The sequence below is a fragment of the Lathamus discolor genome, chromosome 4 (assembly GCF_037157495.1).
Source record: "Lathamus discolor isolate bLatDis1 chromosome 4, bLatDis1.hap1, whole genome shotgun sequence".
NCBI classification, from domain to species: Eukaryota; Metazoa; Chordata; class Aves; order Psittaciformes; family Psittacidae; genus Lathamus; species Lathamus discolor.
This window is the reverse complement of record NC_088887.1, coordinates 114,645,607-114,664,046: the sequence shown is the minus strand read 5'-3', so window position 1 is coordinate 114,664,046 and position 18,440 is coordinate 114,645,607. Positions and strand designations below refer to the sequence as shown.

General features: G+C 36.0%; 1 protein-coding gene across 1 annotated transcript in view; it reads left to right on the top strand.

The window, feature by feature from the left end:
* CNTN5 (contactin 5) overlaps positions 1-18,440 on the top strand; it is a 234,548-nt gene that overhangs the window by 70,931 nt on the left and 145,177 nt on the right. Inside the window, exon 5 of the mRNA XM_065678713.1 lies at positions 8,234-8,437. Coding sequence (XP_065534785.1) covers positions 8,234-8,437 — 204 coding nt within the window. The remainder of the gene's footprint in view (positions 1-8,233; positions 8,438-18,440) is intronic.

Genomic DNA, 18,440 nt, shown 5'->3' with positions numbered 1-18,440 from the left:
GAAGTGTGTATCTGAAGTTCAGTATGTACAGCCATTCAAAGGCAACTCTATGGACCCCGAGTACCAATTTTTTGCCAATATGGTATAATTCCTATGACAACAACTGCATGTGAAGAATGGTGAAGGCTGTTAGAAAAGATAGTGTTCTGAAGTATAAACTAGAACTGCATTACACTTTTATTTTCATTTCTACATCCAGAAACCTGAAATTACATAAAATAGGTATTTCTGTTATTATTAATCCTTCCTGGCATTGTGTAACATAAAGTGACAAATCCGTTTTCTTTCTTGGAAGCACAAAAAAAAGCAAGCTAAAACATACACATAAACTCCTTGAGAGACTGATAGTCTGATAACTGGAGTACTAGGATTTTCAGCTAAATTACAGAACCTGCTTAACAGACCTTCTGTTGCTAAATGATGAGTAGAGGAAAGCTAGGGCTGCAGAGATTTTGCATCTCTCAGATGGAAAAGATAAAAACTATTTGCAATTGACAGATTTGAATGATGAATATCCTATAATTAATTTGAGGTTTTGGTGTGGTTTGGGGTTTGTTTTTTTTTTTTTTTTTTTTTTTTTATGGATGTCCTACCTTTGAAGTGCATTAATCTATTAAATGCATTAATCTGTTAAATGCATTACTCTAATTCAAAAGTCATAAAATGAAATTTCCATGTCATGCAGCAGCTCACTTGGTACAAGATTCTGGGATTCACTGCAGGTAACAGTGCTCTGGAGTATGGCTTTTCATTGTGCTCACCCCTGCGGCAAACTTAGCTAAGAAGTAGAGCATGCTGTAGTAACTATAGCACCAGTGCCATTAAAAGGTAGAGAAAATCCAGTATCTTAGCATCATCAGAGAAAAAGAAAGATATAAAGTGTGATAGAAAAAAAAGGAAAAAAAAAACACAGAACTTTTGTTGAACACTTTACCAGAGAAAATAATTCCTGCTTATAATTATTCTATGCATTGATGTGTTTTTCTGAGCCTTAAACAATATTCTCACTATTTTTCCAATTCCACACTTCTCATATGGGTGCAATAGTTTGTCATTACCACAGAATTCTTGTTCATTCAAATTAAGAAACAATCAACTTGTATTACTGCACGTTCAACACGTTCGCATCATTAAAAAAGGTTCTAATAATAAGTTACCAAAATCACAGTTTACAAATGACTCATCCTTCACATTGGCCACTGTAGAAAAGCAGTTGAGATGACAATAAAACTAAGTAGAGCATTTGAAATCATAACTGTTATGGAAAAGGTAGAGATTTGGCTGATCTGGCCTTGAAAACAGAGGCCTGGTATACACAAGGATAATGGTCTTCCATTGTAACTGTAAAAGTTTAATATAGGTCATCAACAAAGCATTTTCTATACTTTCTCTACAGTAAGTTGAATAAGTAATAAACAGTATTGAAAGAATATATGCACAACTATTAATGACAACAGTCAAAGTATTAACTGAGCAATGAAATAGATCATTCTGAAGATCTAAATTTAGGAATATAACTCACTGGACATTTTTAAAGATTTGGCTGAGAATTTCTGATCTTCCCTGAGGGCAAAAGAAAGGCCTGAATAAGCTTATATGGTTTTGAGTTCTTTTTGATCACAATATTTTGATTCTTTCTGGAACAGAATATTAAAAAAAAAAAAATGGAAATCATGCCAATGAACTCAAATATGCTTAATAGTCTAGCATCTTTTCCCAGAAGCTGTATTTTTGCTATATGCTATGTACTTTCTTTAAAGAACATATCTATGAGAAAGAGATTTCATCGGTCTTCACATGTTTCAATGGCTGGCTACATTTCATACGTGTCAGATGTATGAATGAGACTATATTGATTGGCAGAATTGTGTTTCAGGTAAGTGAGCAGTAGATACAGAGCCCCCAAAGCAGAAAAGAAGCAGTTTCATTACTAGCTGGTAAATTGACAATATCTGTTTGCTCTATGTGCATGAATTACAATGCAACAAAAAAATTTTCTTCATTAAGTATTTTCTTGGAGGATTAATGAGTACTGATAATAAGCCACAGCCGCACAAAGAAATGTACCAAAATTATTTATCTGGCCATGGTGGGAGGCTGGAGGAACAATCCATTGCTATCATTCATCTGAGATAAAAATAAGCCTTTTCCCCTTTGAATGTGAAGCATTCTCCATCATTAGAGAGTGATGCATATTGCACCCTAATTCTGTGGCTGGTGCACACAATATCCAGACAGTGACAGTGATGATAAAGGTGAAAACTGGGCTTGAGATAAAACAAGGTTTCATATTTTCAGCAGGGGAGTTCTAGGTATATAGTTTTCTTGCTAATTTATTTTATGTAAACAAAATATTTCTGAATGGTAAAGCAAAGCCAACATGCAAATTTCATGATTTGTAGCTATTTATAGTAAATTCAGCCTGTGATTATGAGTGCAGGTTTTGCTGCTTATTAAAAAAAAAAAAAAAAAAAAAAAAAAAAGAAAAGAAGTAACTTCTCCAGAGTTGCTAAAAATCCCAGATTATCTCAGATTTTGGATGTCATTGGGCATCAGTGCCATTTATTCATCAAATACTGCCATCTTGTGAAATTGGAGTAATCGGAGGAAATCCTAAACAGAGAAAGAGGAATGTATTTTCCCATCAGGATACTGAAGAAGATGTAGTACTGTATCTCCCACTGCATCACAAATAGAATATACAAACCAGTCTTGTTTCTTGTATGAACTCCATAACTCTGCAGAAAACACAATTATGGGATGCGTGTTTGCAGGATTTGATGACATTGATGAAATATTTAACCGTTGTATTGACCGTATGTTTAAGTTTTGGGTGGCCTTAAGGGACTTTCTGTGGCAATTTTCTTGCTATGTCTTTGCTTGCCACCCGGAATACCACTTAGCTCAAAACACTGATGAAAAGGCTGTCCAGAAACCTCATGTTAAAAGGCTGAAACAAGCAATTTCTTAGGAAAAAAAAAAGCCCTGAAGCAAATCTGGGAAACATTCAGGCACTAACAAACACAGGAGTGAATATCTGGTGCTATCTGACTGATTCCAGCACAGCTCTCGTTACAATACTTGAGGGTTTATTTCTTACTGACCCACAGTGACAGAAACATTTTGCATTACCATAGTACTGACATTTTCTGCATCAGAATGATATCTCCAGAAACACAATACAGCACTAACAAAAATGCTGATATGTCAGTATGCCAGCATCATCCATTATGGGAAGTACTTCACATTATGACAGTTCAGAAATTAGTGTTGTTAAACAGAGAAAATAGATCTACAAAAATCATTTAAGAAATTATAGTAAACAAGATTTCACACTATAAATTCATTTTGGCAGGAGATAGATGGTCTCGTCTCACTACTTTATCACCAAGTGACCCAGATTTTCACTTACACAACCCACTAAAAAGTACTTAATAAAACACAGAAACAATTGGACATTTGGAAAGGTTTCCAAATAACCTTCAGAAAATATATACAAAGCTTCTTGGAGACATTCTTCTGCAAACAAGGCTGGTCATTCATAAAGAGAAATACCAGTTTTGCAGTTACCAAAACTACTTAAATAATTTTTTCACCGAGACAGAACTTCCCAGCAGAAGAGTCCTTCAGGCCAAGCCACATGAGAATGCCAATTTATAACTGCTTCTATAATTCATAATTTCTTTGCCTTTTTACGCTCTGTTTCTGTTTGTGTTGATGAATAGTATCTGCATAAAAGTTCCTTTTGTGTTGGCAGTCAACTGTAATTTCCAAGAAGGTCTCTGCATCATCTGGGTGGTTTTGGCATAGGTGTCACATGAAAAATGCAATAGCTGGGCATAAAAATAGAAAATAAAACTCAGCATATGTTTTGTAAAGATATTCCAAATTTCTGTATACTGCAGTATTAGGTTTCATATTTTCATTTCAACTTTTTCCCTTATTGAAAGCAGAAGAGCACAGCATAAGCAATCATTTTTTTCTCAAAAGGAGATAACCGCAGAAGGTTCACATCTAGAATAATTTCTTTCTGATTTTGCAGTTGTAGTTTGTCTTTCTTACTTAGATTTTAGTAGCACTGACTTTTTATCTTCAAAATCTCTTGCAGATCATTTGTTTACCTGGCAGGCTTGAGAAGCAACTCTGGAGTTTAGTTTCCTGTTATGTGCTTTGTGCTTAGCCAAATGACATTGATTCTAAAATATTTTAACATAAACCATTATATGAAAATACAGGCTTGAAGTAGTTCAGTGACAACTGCAGTGAGCTGTGTACAAATAGGACTAGTGTCATCTGTTTGGTCTTAGTCTTCTTGTTCTGAAATTCAAAATGTTTACTCAGCAGTTTACTATTTTGGTAGAGTGGGGCTTCAGATAATATTTAAATGAAAGCTTCTCTTCTTGTAGCTTACATGTTCTCCTGTGCTGAACTGCTGTTGGACTTGTGTCATGTAACTATGTTCATTGTTGATGCCGAGTATTTGACTGTGCGTGTGCTGTAAATGACAGACTTGTCTATAATAGACATCAATGTTTTAAATCTTGATTCTCCATCATTCTTTATTAGTTTTTTTTATACATCATTGCAATTGCTTGGGTATTCTTTTATTCACAATACTACCAGAAGAAAACAAAAAACAAAGCGACCCCTCAGGTTTTGTACTTGGACAGCCTTCAGTATGAATTCTGTGATTTTAATTTTGCTGGCCTATAAACTGGGAACAGTCAGAGCCACAGAGTACAAACACCAGTGCATGTTCCATCCTCTACTACGGCTTCAAATATATAAGTGTGCACTATTTGTGCAATGGGTCAGTGTCAAGGTATACCCGTTTTCCCATAACTGCAGCCATTCTTTTAACACTCTTTTGAAAAATAACTTCTGCAAGATCATCCATCTATTTCTGCCAGCTAAAGACTGTTGGGACCCCAGATCCCAAGCCAGCTGTGGTTGTTTCTGACTGTTGGGCATAGAATGCATTGGAAATTGCAGAGTTTCCCTGAGATATTTCCACTGAAGCCTGTGCATGCTGTATGGACATAACCTTAAAAATCATATTTAACAATTGGCTGAACTCATTAACCAGGTCTAATAGGAAAGGAACTTCATAAAGTGTGTAAGGGGCTTTTTACTTTCAAAAAAGGTGCAGAATTCCAGACCAATTCCAGAGCTGAGCATTCAGATGCGAAGTCTTTAAGTATTTAAAAAATGCATTCTCAGGATGTTGCTGTTTAAAAATGAAAAACAGGAGTTATTCCTTCAATGTCAGTGCACTGACAATGATGTAAAAGTAAACTGTTAGCACTTTTGTCTAGTGGACAAAACTGGATGCCTGGCCAGAACACAGACGGTGTAGGTATGCACAAATAACAGCTTGAAATCTGTTCCTTAGGAGTATTTCTAATTAATAAATGAATTATTAACTTCATATGGTTTTTAGATTACAAGTGGAGAAAATTCTATTCTACATGAGCTACCAATGAACCCACAATGATGACTACTTTGCATTTGGTTTGAACTACTTTTAAGCCAGAGCAGCTAGTAAGGCTGATTACTTTCCATCTGAATTGGTAACAGGTGTCTTCGGTTAAAACCTGTGCGTTTGCTTTGAACTTGTATGTTCATTGTCACTTTGTAGAATTTTATGCAGCCATGAATCATTTCTACCAGGTAAGACATGATAACAGAAGTGGCAATGAAATTTTGGGGCTCACTAGTATTTTGCCTTTGGAACTTTTGAACGCTTGGGGACTTTCTATGGGCCCTGAATTCCTCAGGGTTTTGTGTAACCTCTCAGAATTACAACTAGCTCTGAAAAAGGTTTCAAGCAAAAAGTCAGTGTGTGCAGCTGTCCTGGGTTCAGGACTAACATGGAATGCACCAGCCTCTGGGAAAAATCTCCTGCTGAACCCAGGACAGTAGCTTAATTACCCTATTTTGGAGAAGTCTTTCTCTACTGTCAGGTAAATATGGTTAATCCTTTAACATAGCATTTTTGCACTAATTCCATCATTTTTTCATGAGAAAATTTTCATCTGACTCAAAAACTAGACAGAACTTCTTCAGAATTAATCCAGAACATCCTGCATCTGTGCATCACTGTTGTGATCTACTTAAACTGTTGTCTTATATTGGTTAAAAAGCAGTCATTGTGCTTTGCTGTTACTTTCTGACCATTGTATGAGGGCTGAGGGAGCTGGGTCTCTTTAGCTTGGAGAAGAGGAGACTGAGGGGTGACCTCATCAATGTTTACAAATATGTAAAGGGTAGGTGTCAGGATGATGGAGCTAGGCTTTTTTCAGTGATATCCAGTGATAGGACAAGGGGCAATGGGTGTAAACTGGAACATAGGAAGTTCCACGTTAACATCAGGAAGAACTTCTTTACTGTAAGAGTGACAGAGCACTGGAACAGGTTGCCCAGGGGGGTTGTGGAGTCTCCTACACTGGAGATATTCAAGGCCCGCCTGGACAAGTTCCTGTGTGATGTACTGTAGGTTACCCTGCTCTTGCAGGGGGGTTGGACTAGATGATCTTTTTAGGTCCCTTCCAACCCTTGGGATTCTGTGATTCTGTGATTCTGTGAACAGTACAATGTAAGGACTGAAAGAACAGTTGGAACTTCTACTGCTTTCCGTACTGTTCCAATCAAACCACACTCCTGGCTATGGCATATATTTAACTAGGCTGTTAATGTATTTCACACTTTCTGTACTGTGAACAGCTATACCAGTTCCTCTCCTATGATTAGCGGAAAAAGGCACAGAAAAAAAAAATAATTTTTGAGCTGTTTCCTCTCACTCCTTTGACCCTTTCATTTTCCAACTAACTTTATATAAAGAAAACATTTTGACTGTAGTGGGGATAAAAGTATGACGGAACCAGGCTGACATATGTGCAATTACTGTCTTCGTATTGCTGATGAAGCTGAGAGTAGTCACCTAAGAATTCTGAGCCTAAAAACTTGAAACTATATGAGTGGAGCCCTTTGCAGTGTTTTGGAGTTTTGGAGCAGCAGTAAAGACTTTATATACCTGAACTAGCTTTGTTTTTTGTGATTTTGGAGTCTATTCCATAAAAACTATCATGAGAGGAGATTATGGAAGAAATTCCTTATAGCAAATATGCCAGTTTAATTAGTGAAGAATATATTTTTAAAGTGCAAAGACAAAATGAATCACTGAAAGATAAGATTGAGAGGAGAACAGCATGTATAAAAGTATACTTAAGGTTGCGCCTTTAAAGTCTGAATTGGTGGAACCCCACATGAATAATTCCCTGAAAAGAATTCCCTGCTAAATCAGAATCTCATTAACTTTACTGATACTTCTAATGCTGAGACATTAATGTGTCTAGGTTTTTAATAAATCATGATGTGACCTCATACAGAATAATAGGAAATAATCTTTTTTTCTCAACTAATTATTATGAGTATAAAGGGAAAAACTTTTCAGGCGAACAAAATGATTCATGGGATAAAAATAAGAACCAAGCTACTAGTTTTAATTACCATTTTTAAAAATGACTGATTGATTACCATTTTTGAAAATGGCTTTGATCCATCAGATTATGAGGTGAGGCAGTTGGTAGCTTTGGTTTAAGGAATTATTCATTTATTGTAGGGACTTAAGCTGTATATAGGAAGGGTTCTGAGGTTCTTCAGAGAAGCAGATGTAGAAGACAGAAGTGTAGTGCAGTAATATGACTTATAAAAAAATCTTAAGCAGTTATTAGAATCTGCTGGTTTTAAAAAATGGATGTTCAAAGTAAAACCTCTTTATGCATATAGTTGCCAAAGTCATCCCTAGCACTATAGGAAGCATCTTCATATATTTCTCTGTAAATCTGAACAAGTAAAGAAAAGAATGCTTTTTATATTATTTTTGGCTTGACCTGAATGATTAGAAAAGGGAATTATATAATATTTTATGGATGTTCTCTGAGTCAAATGAATAATTTGATTATTTTTTCTGAACTAAATACTTCTTCCCATGGAAGTGGTGGACTTGGTATTTATGGTATTTGCAAAATTCCAAGGGGAGGAAAAAAAAAAAAAAATCTTCTGTTCAATTTTAAATTAAGTATGAAGTTTAAAGCTTTTTTTTTTTTTCTTTCCTAGACTATTTCAATAAAATTAATTAACTTTATTTATTGGGTGTATCCGTTAAGATGACAGAGTCTTGTTTCCATAATTACTCTATCACTTTTTTTTTTCTCTCTCTCTGTTCTTTTAGAGATCATCTATAGCTGGGTATTTAATGAATTCCCATCTTTTGTGACAGAAGACAGCAGACGCTTCATCTCTCAGGAGACAGGCAATCTCTACATCTCCAAGGTGCAAACATCTGATGTTGGCAGCTATATATGCCTGGTAAAAAACACAGTGACAAATGCCAGAGTTTTGAGTCCTCCTACACCTCTGACACTGAGAAATGATGGTAAGAAAGACATTATTTCTGGGTACCATATGGAAGTAAAAATACTAAGCCAAAAATATTCTATTTAATTTAAGAACCATGATTTTATTGTTTTTCAATATATGCATGCATTTACTGCAGCAACCAGCAAAGGAAAGGTGCTCATAGAGACAGTTTCTTTAAAAACATCTAACAGTTTTGAGACTATTTAGACCTCCGAAAGCTGAGGTGCAATCTCACACCTCCTGATGTATTTCATTTAGAACAGTTACTCCTTGCTATTCTAGTGCTCTGTCACTGACAGAGAGAAGCAAATCTCCTTTCTCAGTAATGTCTATTTCTTTAGGGCTCTGTTCAGTTGCCTCAACACAGGTGGCCCCTGCCACACTGAGACACCATCAGGCACCTGAGACATGCACAGGGGGACTGGCAAATACCACACAGGGCATACAGATCAGCAGCAGGATGCCAAGAGGTGCATTCATGCATCTCAGATGACACAAGGCACACGTGGTTAGACAGCTGAGCAGAGTTTGTATTGCTTAAAACTTTACCTGTTGCTGCCCTAAAGACTTGTAACACTTCAAACAACACTGCAGTTCAATACACTGATTAAGTACCACCAAGAGCACTGCAATAGCTTTGATTATAATAATAGTTACCCAGGTAGTTTGGGATTTCATCAAGGCATATAACTGCAGTATTTTTTTCTGTAAATAAATACCTAAATCTTACTATTGAGAAATGTCTTAGGATTCGCCCCCCCCCCTCCCCCCCCCACCCAAAGCGAAAGAAAATACCTTCCAATAATATTTCTTATGGAACAGTGTGACATTTCAATATAAATGATATGTAACTCCAATTCTTTCAGAATATTTGCCTATAGATACAATTGTGTTATTTGCTCTTTTGCAGCTAAAAGATATATATTTATTGCAATATAATTGCCTTTTGGGTTTTTTTTTCTGTCAACATCATGTTATTTTTGAGAGTAATAATTAATAATTCCGTGTCTATATTTTCCTTTTTCCAAGATGTTCTACATTTAATGATGCTTTCTAGTTCTTCAGAAATACATTTCAGCAATTCAGCATATGTGAATCCATACTTGCATAAATCAGAGAGATTGATCATGGATCATAGAGAGAGGAGAGAAAGAGACTTTGAGGCTTTTGTCTTGCAAATAGCTTTTTCTAGAACCAAAGTTGGTCCTGTGCTGTAGAAGCTGCATATAAACATAGATGACTTCTTAGTTTAACAGAGTAAGTAAAAAATATCTCCACAGATTAGAATGGAATTAAGTTAATGTTCATCATAACAAGTTGAAATTTCTCTCTGCACAGCATGCAGCCTCCGCAGCAAAAAGCTGAATCTTTTACTGTATCATGTACTATTTTCTTTTGCTGGTTTAGTACCTATGTTAATTATTGAGTTTCAAGTGTTTAGTTTTACTGATTTAAAACAAACAAACAAACAACAAAATCGACGGTATATGCTTCTATTTGGTCCAGCTTTGTGCAGAAATTCAACAATTAAATATCCGTATCATACTAACAGTACATAGGCACACAACAGATTTTAAGAAATAGAGTAAATAAGAATAAAGGTAGCAGTCTACATCTCTGAGCTAAGAAACACAATCTGTGAAGGAAAACTGCACAGATTTTTCTAAATGTCAAGTGGGTAGTATATACCAGCCTCAAGCAAATTCGTATTTCACGGCTGGCTGTCATAGAACTGTCATAATCCAGCCTCCTGATCTGTGCTGGAGTATTGGGGAGGCATTTGTACATGGATGAACTGCTCCTCAACAGTTTCGCAGTTCATTTTTTGTCACATGCATAATTTCTACCAGGCTTCCATGCCTTAATTTTTACCTGTTGGAATATCTAAAAAGCCCCTTTATTCCAATTAAGTTATTTAGTACTTCTTAGTAGACTGCTTGATTTCCTACATGACTGAGCAAGTTTCTCAGTGAAGAGACCCAGACTGCCTAACTTTGCAGTCTCCACAAGCCTACCTTGAAAAAACATTCAGGAAAATTCTGGTTGCAAAATCATATTTATGATTTATGACTTCTGCAATCTTAGGAAGTTCTACTTCCTCCACAGAATGCAATAATATGGGCCTTTTAAAAACTAATATAAAAGTTCCGGTAATGGTAGTGTGCGTTTTCTTTGTGATAGAAATTGCGTTAGGTTATATTGTCTTGTTCATTGGCAGATAAAAAAGGGTGATGACAGAATTTTGAAAATACGTATACATTATACTTCAAAATAAGGGATAATATAGCTGCTGAAAGAAGTGCCCAGTAAAGTTAAAGAAAATTAGAGTAATTTGTGGAGAAAGAAACAGCTGAGGATGGACCCTAATAAGGGAGAAATTAAGAACATCTAAGCAGCTGAAGATTTGTTTTAAACAATGTTGCCGAGTTACATGATTTTGAATATGGCTTTTTAAGCTTTTTTATTATTTAAAAAGTAGAAAACAGATTTGTCAGAAGCCACAGGAAGAGCATGTGTTTTTAAACAGCTTTTACATAGCCACAATATAAATAAAACTAGTCTGTATTCTCATATGGACATACGTATCATTAACTCACATTTCAACTTCATGCACTTACTGTCATTTACTGATTTTGATATATAAAGAGTACCTGTACCATGGAGACTGGACAGCTTGTGACAAAAAACACTCTTGTACCAACATTGGTCTCTGTCTATGGGGAAGAAACCAAATGAAATTAAGGCTTTCTGTCAAACTGCAAAAATGTAAGAACTTCCTGGGCTTTTATTAGTCTTCTATTTCTTTTGTATGTGTCTCAAAGGGGAACTTAGCTCCGTGATATGAAGCAAATTAAATAAAAACATCAAGAAATCCTTCAATGGATTCTGAATAAAATGAATACCTCACTTGTTCAGATGTCCTTGACAATCCGTCATTTCATACAATTAGATTTTACTTCAAGTTGGGTTATAAAAACACTCTAAAATTCTAGCTGAGATAAAAAGTTTTAGCAGGAAAAAAAAAAATTACTCATAATTTCATTAACTGCCTTTGTAATGCATTAGAAACTTTGAAGAATTATTTAATAACTGCTTACAAATAATACACAGTTTGTTAAAATGTATCTTTGCAGGCTTGGATGCTGATTTGGAGCAGCAAATTATCTTGACTAATAAAACCTACAGAAAGCTCCTTCAAGTTTAGGAAATAGAAACCTAGAGAGTATAAAACATTTGATGCTTGATTACGTAAGGCAGTTGTTATAAGTTCACACAATTCCATGCCAGTTTTTCTTCCTTTTTTTTTTTTTTTTATTTCCCTTGAAAAGATGGGAATTTAATATTATTACTGTGCAGATGAGAATTAAGTAATTCATTTTATCTCCGTGTAGATACTGCCTAGTGCTTTGCTTCAGTGAAGTTTCCAGGAAAACAAACAAATAAACAAACAAACCCCTGTACAATATCAGACATCAGAGGATATTTTCTACTGTGTTCCATTATACCAAAGTAGTTAGTACCTCAACAGAGGGCGGTGTATCTAACCAGACATATACTCACATAACTGAATGCACACCTTCAAATTTTTTTCCATGTCATCACAGTTGTGCAACCTGAATCTTGTCTGTCCTAATACTATTGATTAATTCTATGTGACTAATAGTCTCACATAATGATAAAATGTATAGTTCTTAAAGAATTAAGGATGCTAATTTCTGCTTTCCCATGATGGAATGTGCTCTGCATGTGTTTATTCAGGTTGAACTCAGGGATATGTTGTTTGGACATCACTGGGTTATCTAAAGATCTCTTTCCCAGCATTAAAAAAGTTTGGGAAAAATCATAGAAATTTCCCCAGTTGTGGAAATTAATCAATAAAAAGGACCAGCATAGGATGGTTAGTTATTAAATAATACATGCAAATAAAGATAGATCAAAATCAACAGTTTCACAGACATAGTCTATTTTCGCCCCCAAAGAGTGCTGACAGTTGTTAATTAACTGATAACTAACATTAAAAAGAATTAAAGATTAACCCTAACGTTTACGGTCTGCCAGTTTTCCCCTTCCAGAAATGCATATATCTTTTCTTTAGTACTTGCATTGCTAGCTTTGTCTTCTAATATGTTTATTCATATGGAGCTGAATTCTAGAAGACACAAACCATACCCATATTATAATGAGAGCTGAAAATACTTACACAGCTCTGACTTAATCCTGCCAGGTTTTCCGGAGTTTCTGACCTTCTATGCTGCCTCTTTTGTGTGGGTTATATTACAATTAACTTACACTTTTAAGTGTCTAGTCACATCTTATAAAATAATTGTTCAAATCCGTAAAAAACATGCAAGATTGGCTAGAAACTGTGGAATCTTCTCCTAATGCTGCAGGACAGAACATAAACCTGAAATGATCCTATTTTGATTTGTTTTCAAGCAGAGACACACTGTCTGGGCAAAATCAAGTTTGATCTCTAGCTGTATACAAAGATGGATAGCACTGACAGAGGCACCAAAGTACACAAGGTCTGCTTTAGGGGGAAGGCTGATAAATTGCCAATGTCCTTGCACAACTATTACTCTTGTAGTAAATATGTTGTTTCTCCACTAAAATTGTAGTAAGGTGTTTTAATGATGGGTCATAGTGAAACTGAAAATAAAAGACTTCCCACAGTCTTTGCTTTTCTAATAAAAATACTTCCTTCAAGGGTTACAGATATTCTGAAGAAACACTTTTTTGTCTGTTTCATTCTGGCTCTTGTGCTTAGACCTCACTACACAGTTGTGAAAAATAATAGGATGAAAGGATTAAAAAAAAAAAGCAACAGTATAATCTTAATTAAAAAAGAAAACAAATACCTAAAGTTGGAGGGGGGAAGATTGTTGGTTTTGCTTTAAAGCTAAAATAAATGAGCTCAAGAAAAGATTGTTCCTCTAAATTCAGTTCAGGATTAGGAATGATGTTGCATCAAACGGTAGATATTTAGATTTCAGACAGACTGTGGTGTTAATGTTATAACTAATGGTGACCAAATTAAAGTTTCAACAAATCATAGAACAGAATCACAGAATAGTTAGGGTTGGAAAGGACCTTAAGATCATCTGGTTCCAACCCCCCTGACATTGGCAGAGACACCTCACCCTAGACCATGTCACCTAAGCTCTGTCGAACCTACTCTTCAACACTGCCAGGGATGGAGCATTGATAATGAAAATAACCTTTATATTTTCAAATGATTTGAAATTACTAAGAATGGTCATAACTAATGTTTTGTATCTTATTGTCTGAGGATCTTAAAAATTCACATGTGACTGCTTGCTTTGCAACCCTGTGGTAAGGCATAATGTTCAAATAAGAATAAGTTGTCAGTTTGGTGATTTTATCAACATAGTATTATAATTTAACTGTGAACAGTAGACTTTTTGCTTGAGGTTAGGACAGAGGTAAGCTTATAACAAGGATGATTTGTTGCTGTTGTGTCTAAAAAAAGGGGTATTTCAATAGCTGTTGTTAATGGAAGAGAAATTAGTGTTGTTTTTTTCTGGGACACTGCAATAATTTTGACACTTTTATTACCTAACTGAAAAGGGGATATTTTGTTTTCATCCTGTAGAAGAATGGTGTATGTTACAAGAAAAACGGAGCTTAAGGTCATATTTGAAGTACAAACAATTATGTAATTTACTGTAGAATAAATAAAGTTCTTTGAAAAATGTGAACATGCCATCAGGAAGATAATTAAAAATCCCATGAAAATCAGGTGCTCCTCTTAATAATTTAGATTAAATAAATATCTTTTGTGAACCCGAACATTGGCCAATAATGCCCCAGAAAAATCTGCTACAGGTTTCTTGTGCCAAGTTCAACACAGTCTCCTCCCCAGTAAAAAAAAAAAAAACAAAAAAAACACAAAACAGTGTTAGATCATATTCTTGGGCCTGTCAAGCAACACGTGCGGTCTAATATGGGGGAGTCCTGATTTTTGTTTATGTGTATGGGTGCTCAGAGAAATTATGTATATACATAGTCTGAAAATGTTCAAGTTATCAACTTTCCATACAACTATATCTGCATAAATCTTCATACTGGAATGTTGTATGCACAAGTCGTTCAGATGCCCTCACTCATCTCCAAATATCCAAAGGGTGAAGTTTGATTTCATACCATGTGTTGGGTTTATAGAAGAGCTTAGTTTCTAAATTACACATATGTGAGAAATTTTAGGGATTGAAGTCTAGGTTATGACTCAATAAAGACTCCTTTACATAGAGAGAGCCAGCAACTTTGGTCATAGTTACTGACTGCTTGATGTTTTCAAACACAGGAAAACAGAGATCTCTGCGGCCCAAACTGTAGACTATTCTGGCCTCTCATTTAAAGAACTAGAGAGAACATCGCTGCACCCTTCATTGCTTATTCTGAGATTACCTCATTACTTTTGTGTCCTTAAGATTTGCCCCAGTTCCCTTCAGTCATAACATAACCACTTACAGCTGAAAATGAAGTGCTTTTAGTTGTATTTACTCTTTTAGACAGGTAGAAAGCTCTTGTGTATATATTGGAAACATACATAACATTTATTAGTCATAAATAACTAAGTTTAAAATATTTCAAGATCAGAATACTGATTCTATAAAGGGCTTTCTAAATAGAGTTCAGAGAGTAACTGCTGGACTAGTGAAATGCAGTGTAATCTTATTCTGGTTTTTGCTCAGATAGAGTTAATTTTCCTCCTAGTAGCTGATACAGTGAGTGTCTGGGTGGTATTTAATTGCTGGTTCATGTTAAAACACGGCAAATATATAGATGAATTTTAAAGTGGAAAGAGGAAAGTTTTGTTTAAGTTTTAGTTAATCATTTTGTTTTGGTTAAATGTGGCCTTCTACATTTATGACTTCATAATTAGAAATACATAAACAAAATATATAAACTAAAGAAGGTTTGCTCCTTTCTTGTGATGTATTATGAGTAACTAATATTTCTTTAATATTAGTACAGATTCTTGAATTTCCATCTAGTATATGTGATTTGCTGTCTGAGTAACATGAAAACATTGTTGGCACTTTACAGTTCAGTGTATTGCAGAATGCAGTTTCACATGATCATCTTTATGCTTTTCAAAGGGTAAATTTATAGCTCAAAACTTGGCTAAGAGATCTCTAAGCGAAAGGAATTCTGTTGGCTGTTATCATAAAACAGCCATTCCCATAGTAAATTTTAGAGACTTGGAGCAGATGCTGGTCCTTCCACTTAGAATGAGGTTAATGGCAAGTGAGTCAATAAATTCCTCCCAATGCATTGAAAATTTCTGCTGCAGTCAGGATATAATGGTGGGTATTTTCATTATATTTGAATTAATTTGGTTTGTGTTGTGAATTTACTGTCATTGTGAATGTGTGTACTTAGGGGTCTTAAAAAAAAATATTTTGAGACATTTAATGGTGCAGATCTTCAGGGAAAATGTTAAATATTCATTTGTCACAAAAAGACCCATACCATATAGAAACCTAGTTTTCATCACAAGTTCTCGACAGGAGAAGAATTTATTCATTAACATGCCTGCCATAGTTTCTTTGTCAAAATTTTCTTAGGTTCGGCTATAAATATTCACACAACAGTTCAGAATTACAATGTGGTAGGAAACTCAATTTCTAATATGAATTTGTTATGCAGCAGGACAAGTTCATCACACCTTGAGAGGTTTCCTAGAAACTGAGAGGAACACACAAACCAATATGAATCCCCAATAATTTTGTGATTAGAGCAGTATCCAGGCTTTAAGAGAACCAGATTAACATTCCTCCACCGTCTGATTTAGATCAGGGACTTCACCCAAAGCTCTCAGGCAAACATTCTTTATCACTGAACTACGGGGGTTTTATCATTTGCTAATAAAATAATGGTAAGTATAAAATTGTGCCTAATTTTTCTCTTAAGTATAGGAAAACTTTAGCTTTCATTTCCTCCCTAGCTCTCTAATGATGTTTGACCAGGAATCCTGTATTCTTTTCTAGCTAGTGTCTAAAAAGCTTATCAGTCACTTATTCACAGAATCACAGAATCACAGAATCCCAAGGGTTGGAAGGGACCTAAAAAGATCATCTAGTCCAACCCCCCTGCAAGAGCAGGGTAACCTATTCAAGTATTCCCTGTAACCTGTTCCATTCAAAATTAGTTTCTGAAGTAAGTTAAAGTCCTATTACTTAAATCAGTTTGGAACAAACCCAAATTATTTTAGCTGAAAGCGTTTAAGGAGCCGTCATGGAAGCTTATGTTCTGGGAGATTCAGGGGGTCGTTATTGTATATGGAAGACTAATGGAACAGAAGCATTAGCCTCTACACAGTTGGAGTAAACTGGAGTAAGATGATGTGTCATGATTTCTCAGCTGTCCGATTTTTTTTTCCCCATGAAAGCAAGAAGTCTTCTTGACTCACTATTTTTTACTTGTCTTCTTGATTCACAATTTTTCTACACTCTTCATCTGAGCTGTAAAAGTCATGTGGCAGGCTAAATGAAGAAGTAGAGCAGTCCTTTCCAATGTGATAATGACTGATATCCTGTCTGTAGCTTTTTTGCTTGTTCTTAGCTGAAAGGACTGACAGTCAGAAAGTGATCTTGTTACTTTATTCCATTCTCCATTACCATTAAATGGCCAAAAGGAAATAGTGTAGTTTTAGCTGTAGCATTATCTCTAAATGTTTGAAATTTTATTACATCTATTCTAGGGGTATGTGAGCACCTCACAATCTGTGTTTGTCACACCGTTTTGATATAGTGAAAAGTATCATCTCTAGTGAGACCCCAGTTGGCGTACAGTTGTGGTGTCCCCAACATAAGAAAATATGAAACTTGGAGCAAGTCCAGAGGAGGCCATGAGGATGATAAGGGAGCTTGAGCACCTCTCATGTGAAGACAGGCTGAGAAAATTGGGGCTGTTCAGCCTGGAGAAGAGAAGCTGTGTGGAGACTTCATAGTAGCCTTCCAGTACCTAAATGGGACCTATAAGGATGCTAGAGTGGGACTGTAGTGATAGGATAAAAGGTAATGGCTTCAAACAGGGAAGATTTAGGTTAGGTAAAAGGAAGTTATTCTCTGTGGGGGTGGTGAGGCACTGGCACAGGTTGGCCAAGAAAACTGTGGATGTTCCATCCCTGGCAGTGTTCAGGGCCAGGCTGGACAGAGCTTTGAGCATCCTGGTCTAACGGGAGGTGTCCCTGCCCATGTCAGGGGGGTTGGAACTTGATGAGCTTAAGGTCCTTTCTGAGTCTAACCATTCTATGAATCTATAATTCTATTTTCATAGAATCATAGAATCATAGAATAGTTAGGGTTGGAAAGGACCTCAAGATCATCTAGTTCCAACCCCCCTGCCATGGACAGGGACACCTCACACTAAACCATGTCACCCAAGGCTTCATCCAACCTGGCCTTGAACATCACCAGGGATGGAGCACTCACAACCTCCCTGGGCAGCCCATTCCAGTGTCTCACCACCCTAACAGGAAAGAATTTCCTCCTTATATCCAATTTAAACTTCCCCTGTTTAAGTTTGAACCCGTTACCCCTTGTCCTGTCACTACAGTCCCTGACAAAGAGTCCCTCCCCGGCATCCCTATAGGCCCCCTTCAGGTACTGGAAGGCTGCTATTAGGTCCCCACGCAGCCTTCTCTTCTCCAGGCTGAACAGCCCCAACTTCCTCAGCCTGTCTTCATACGGGAGGTGCTCCAGTCCCCTGATCATCCTCGTGGCCCTCCTCTGGACTTGTTCCAGCAGTTCCATGTCCTTTTTATGTCTTCTTCTAGTGTGTTCCTTACTAGAAGTCTTGGGACTGATAAAGAGCTCATAGGAACATTTTTGGTCTCCTTTATCTTAAAATTAAAACAAATAATGATAAAAGAACTGGAATGCTTTCTTCTCAGATTCTTGACTGGTAAAATCCTAACAAACAGCACTAATTGATCTGGGTCAGTTTGTACTGCTCAAAGATCCCATAAAATCTTAGAAACATTCCCTGTC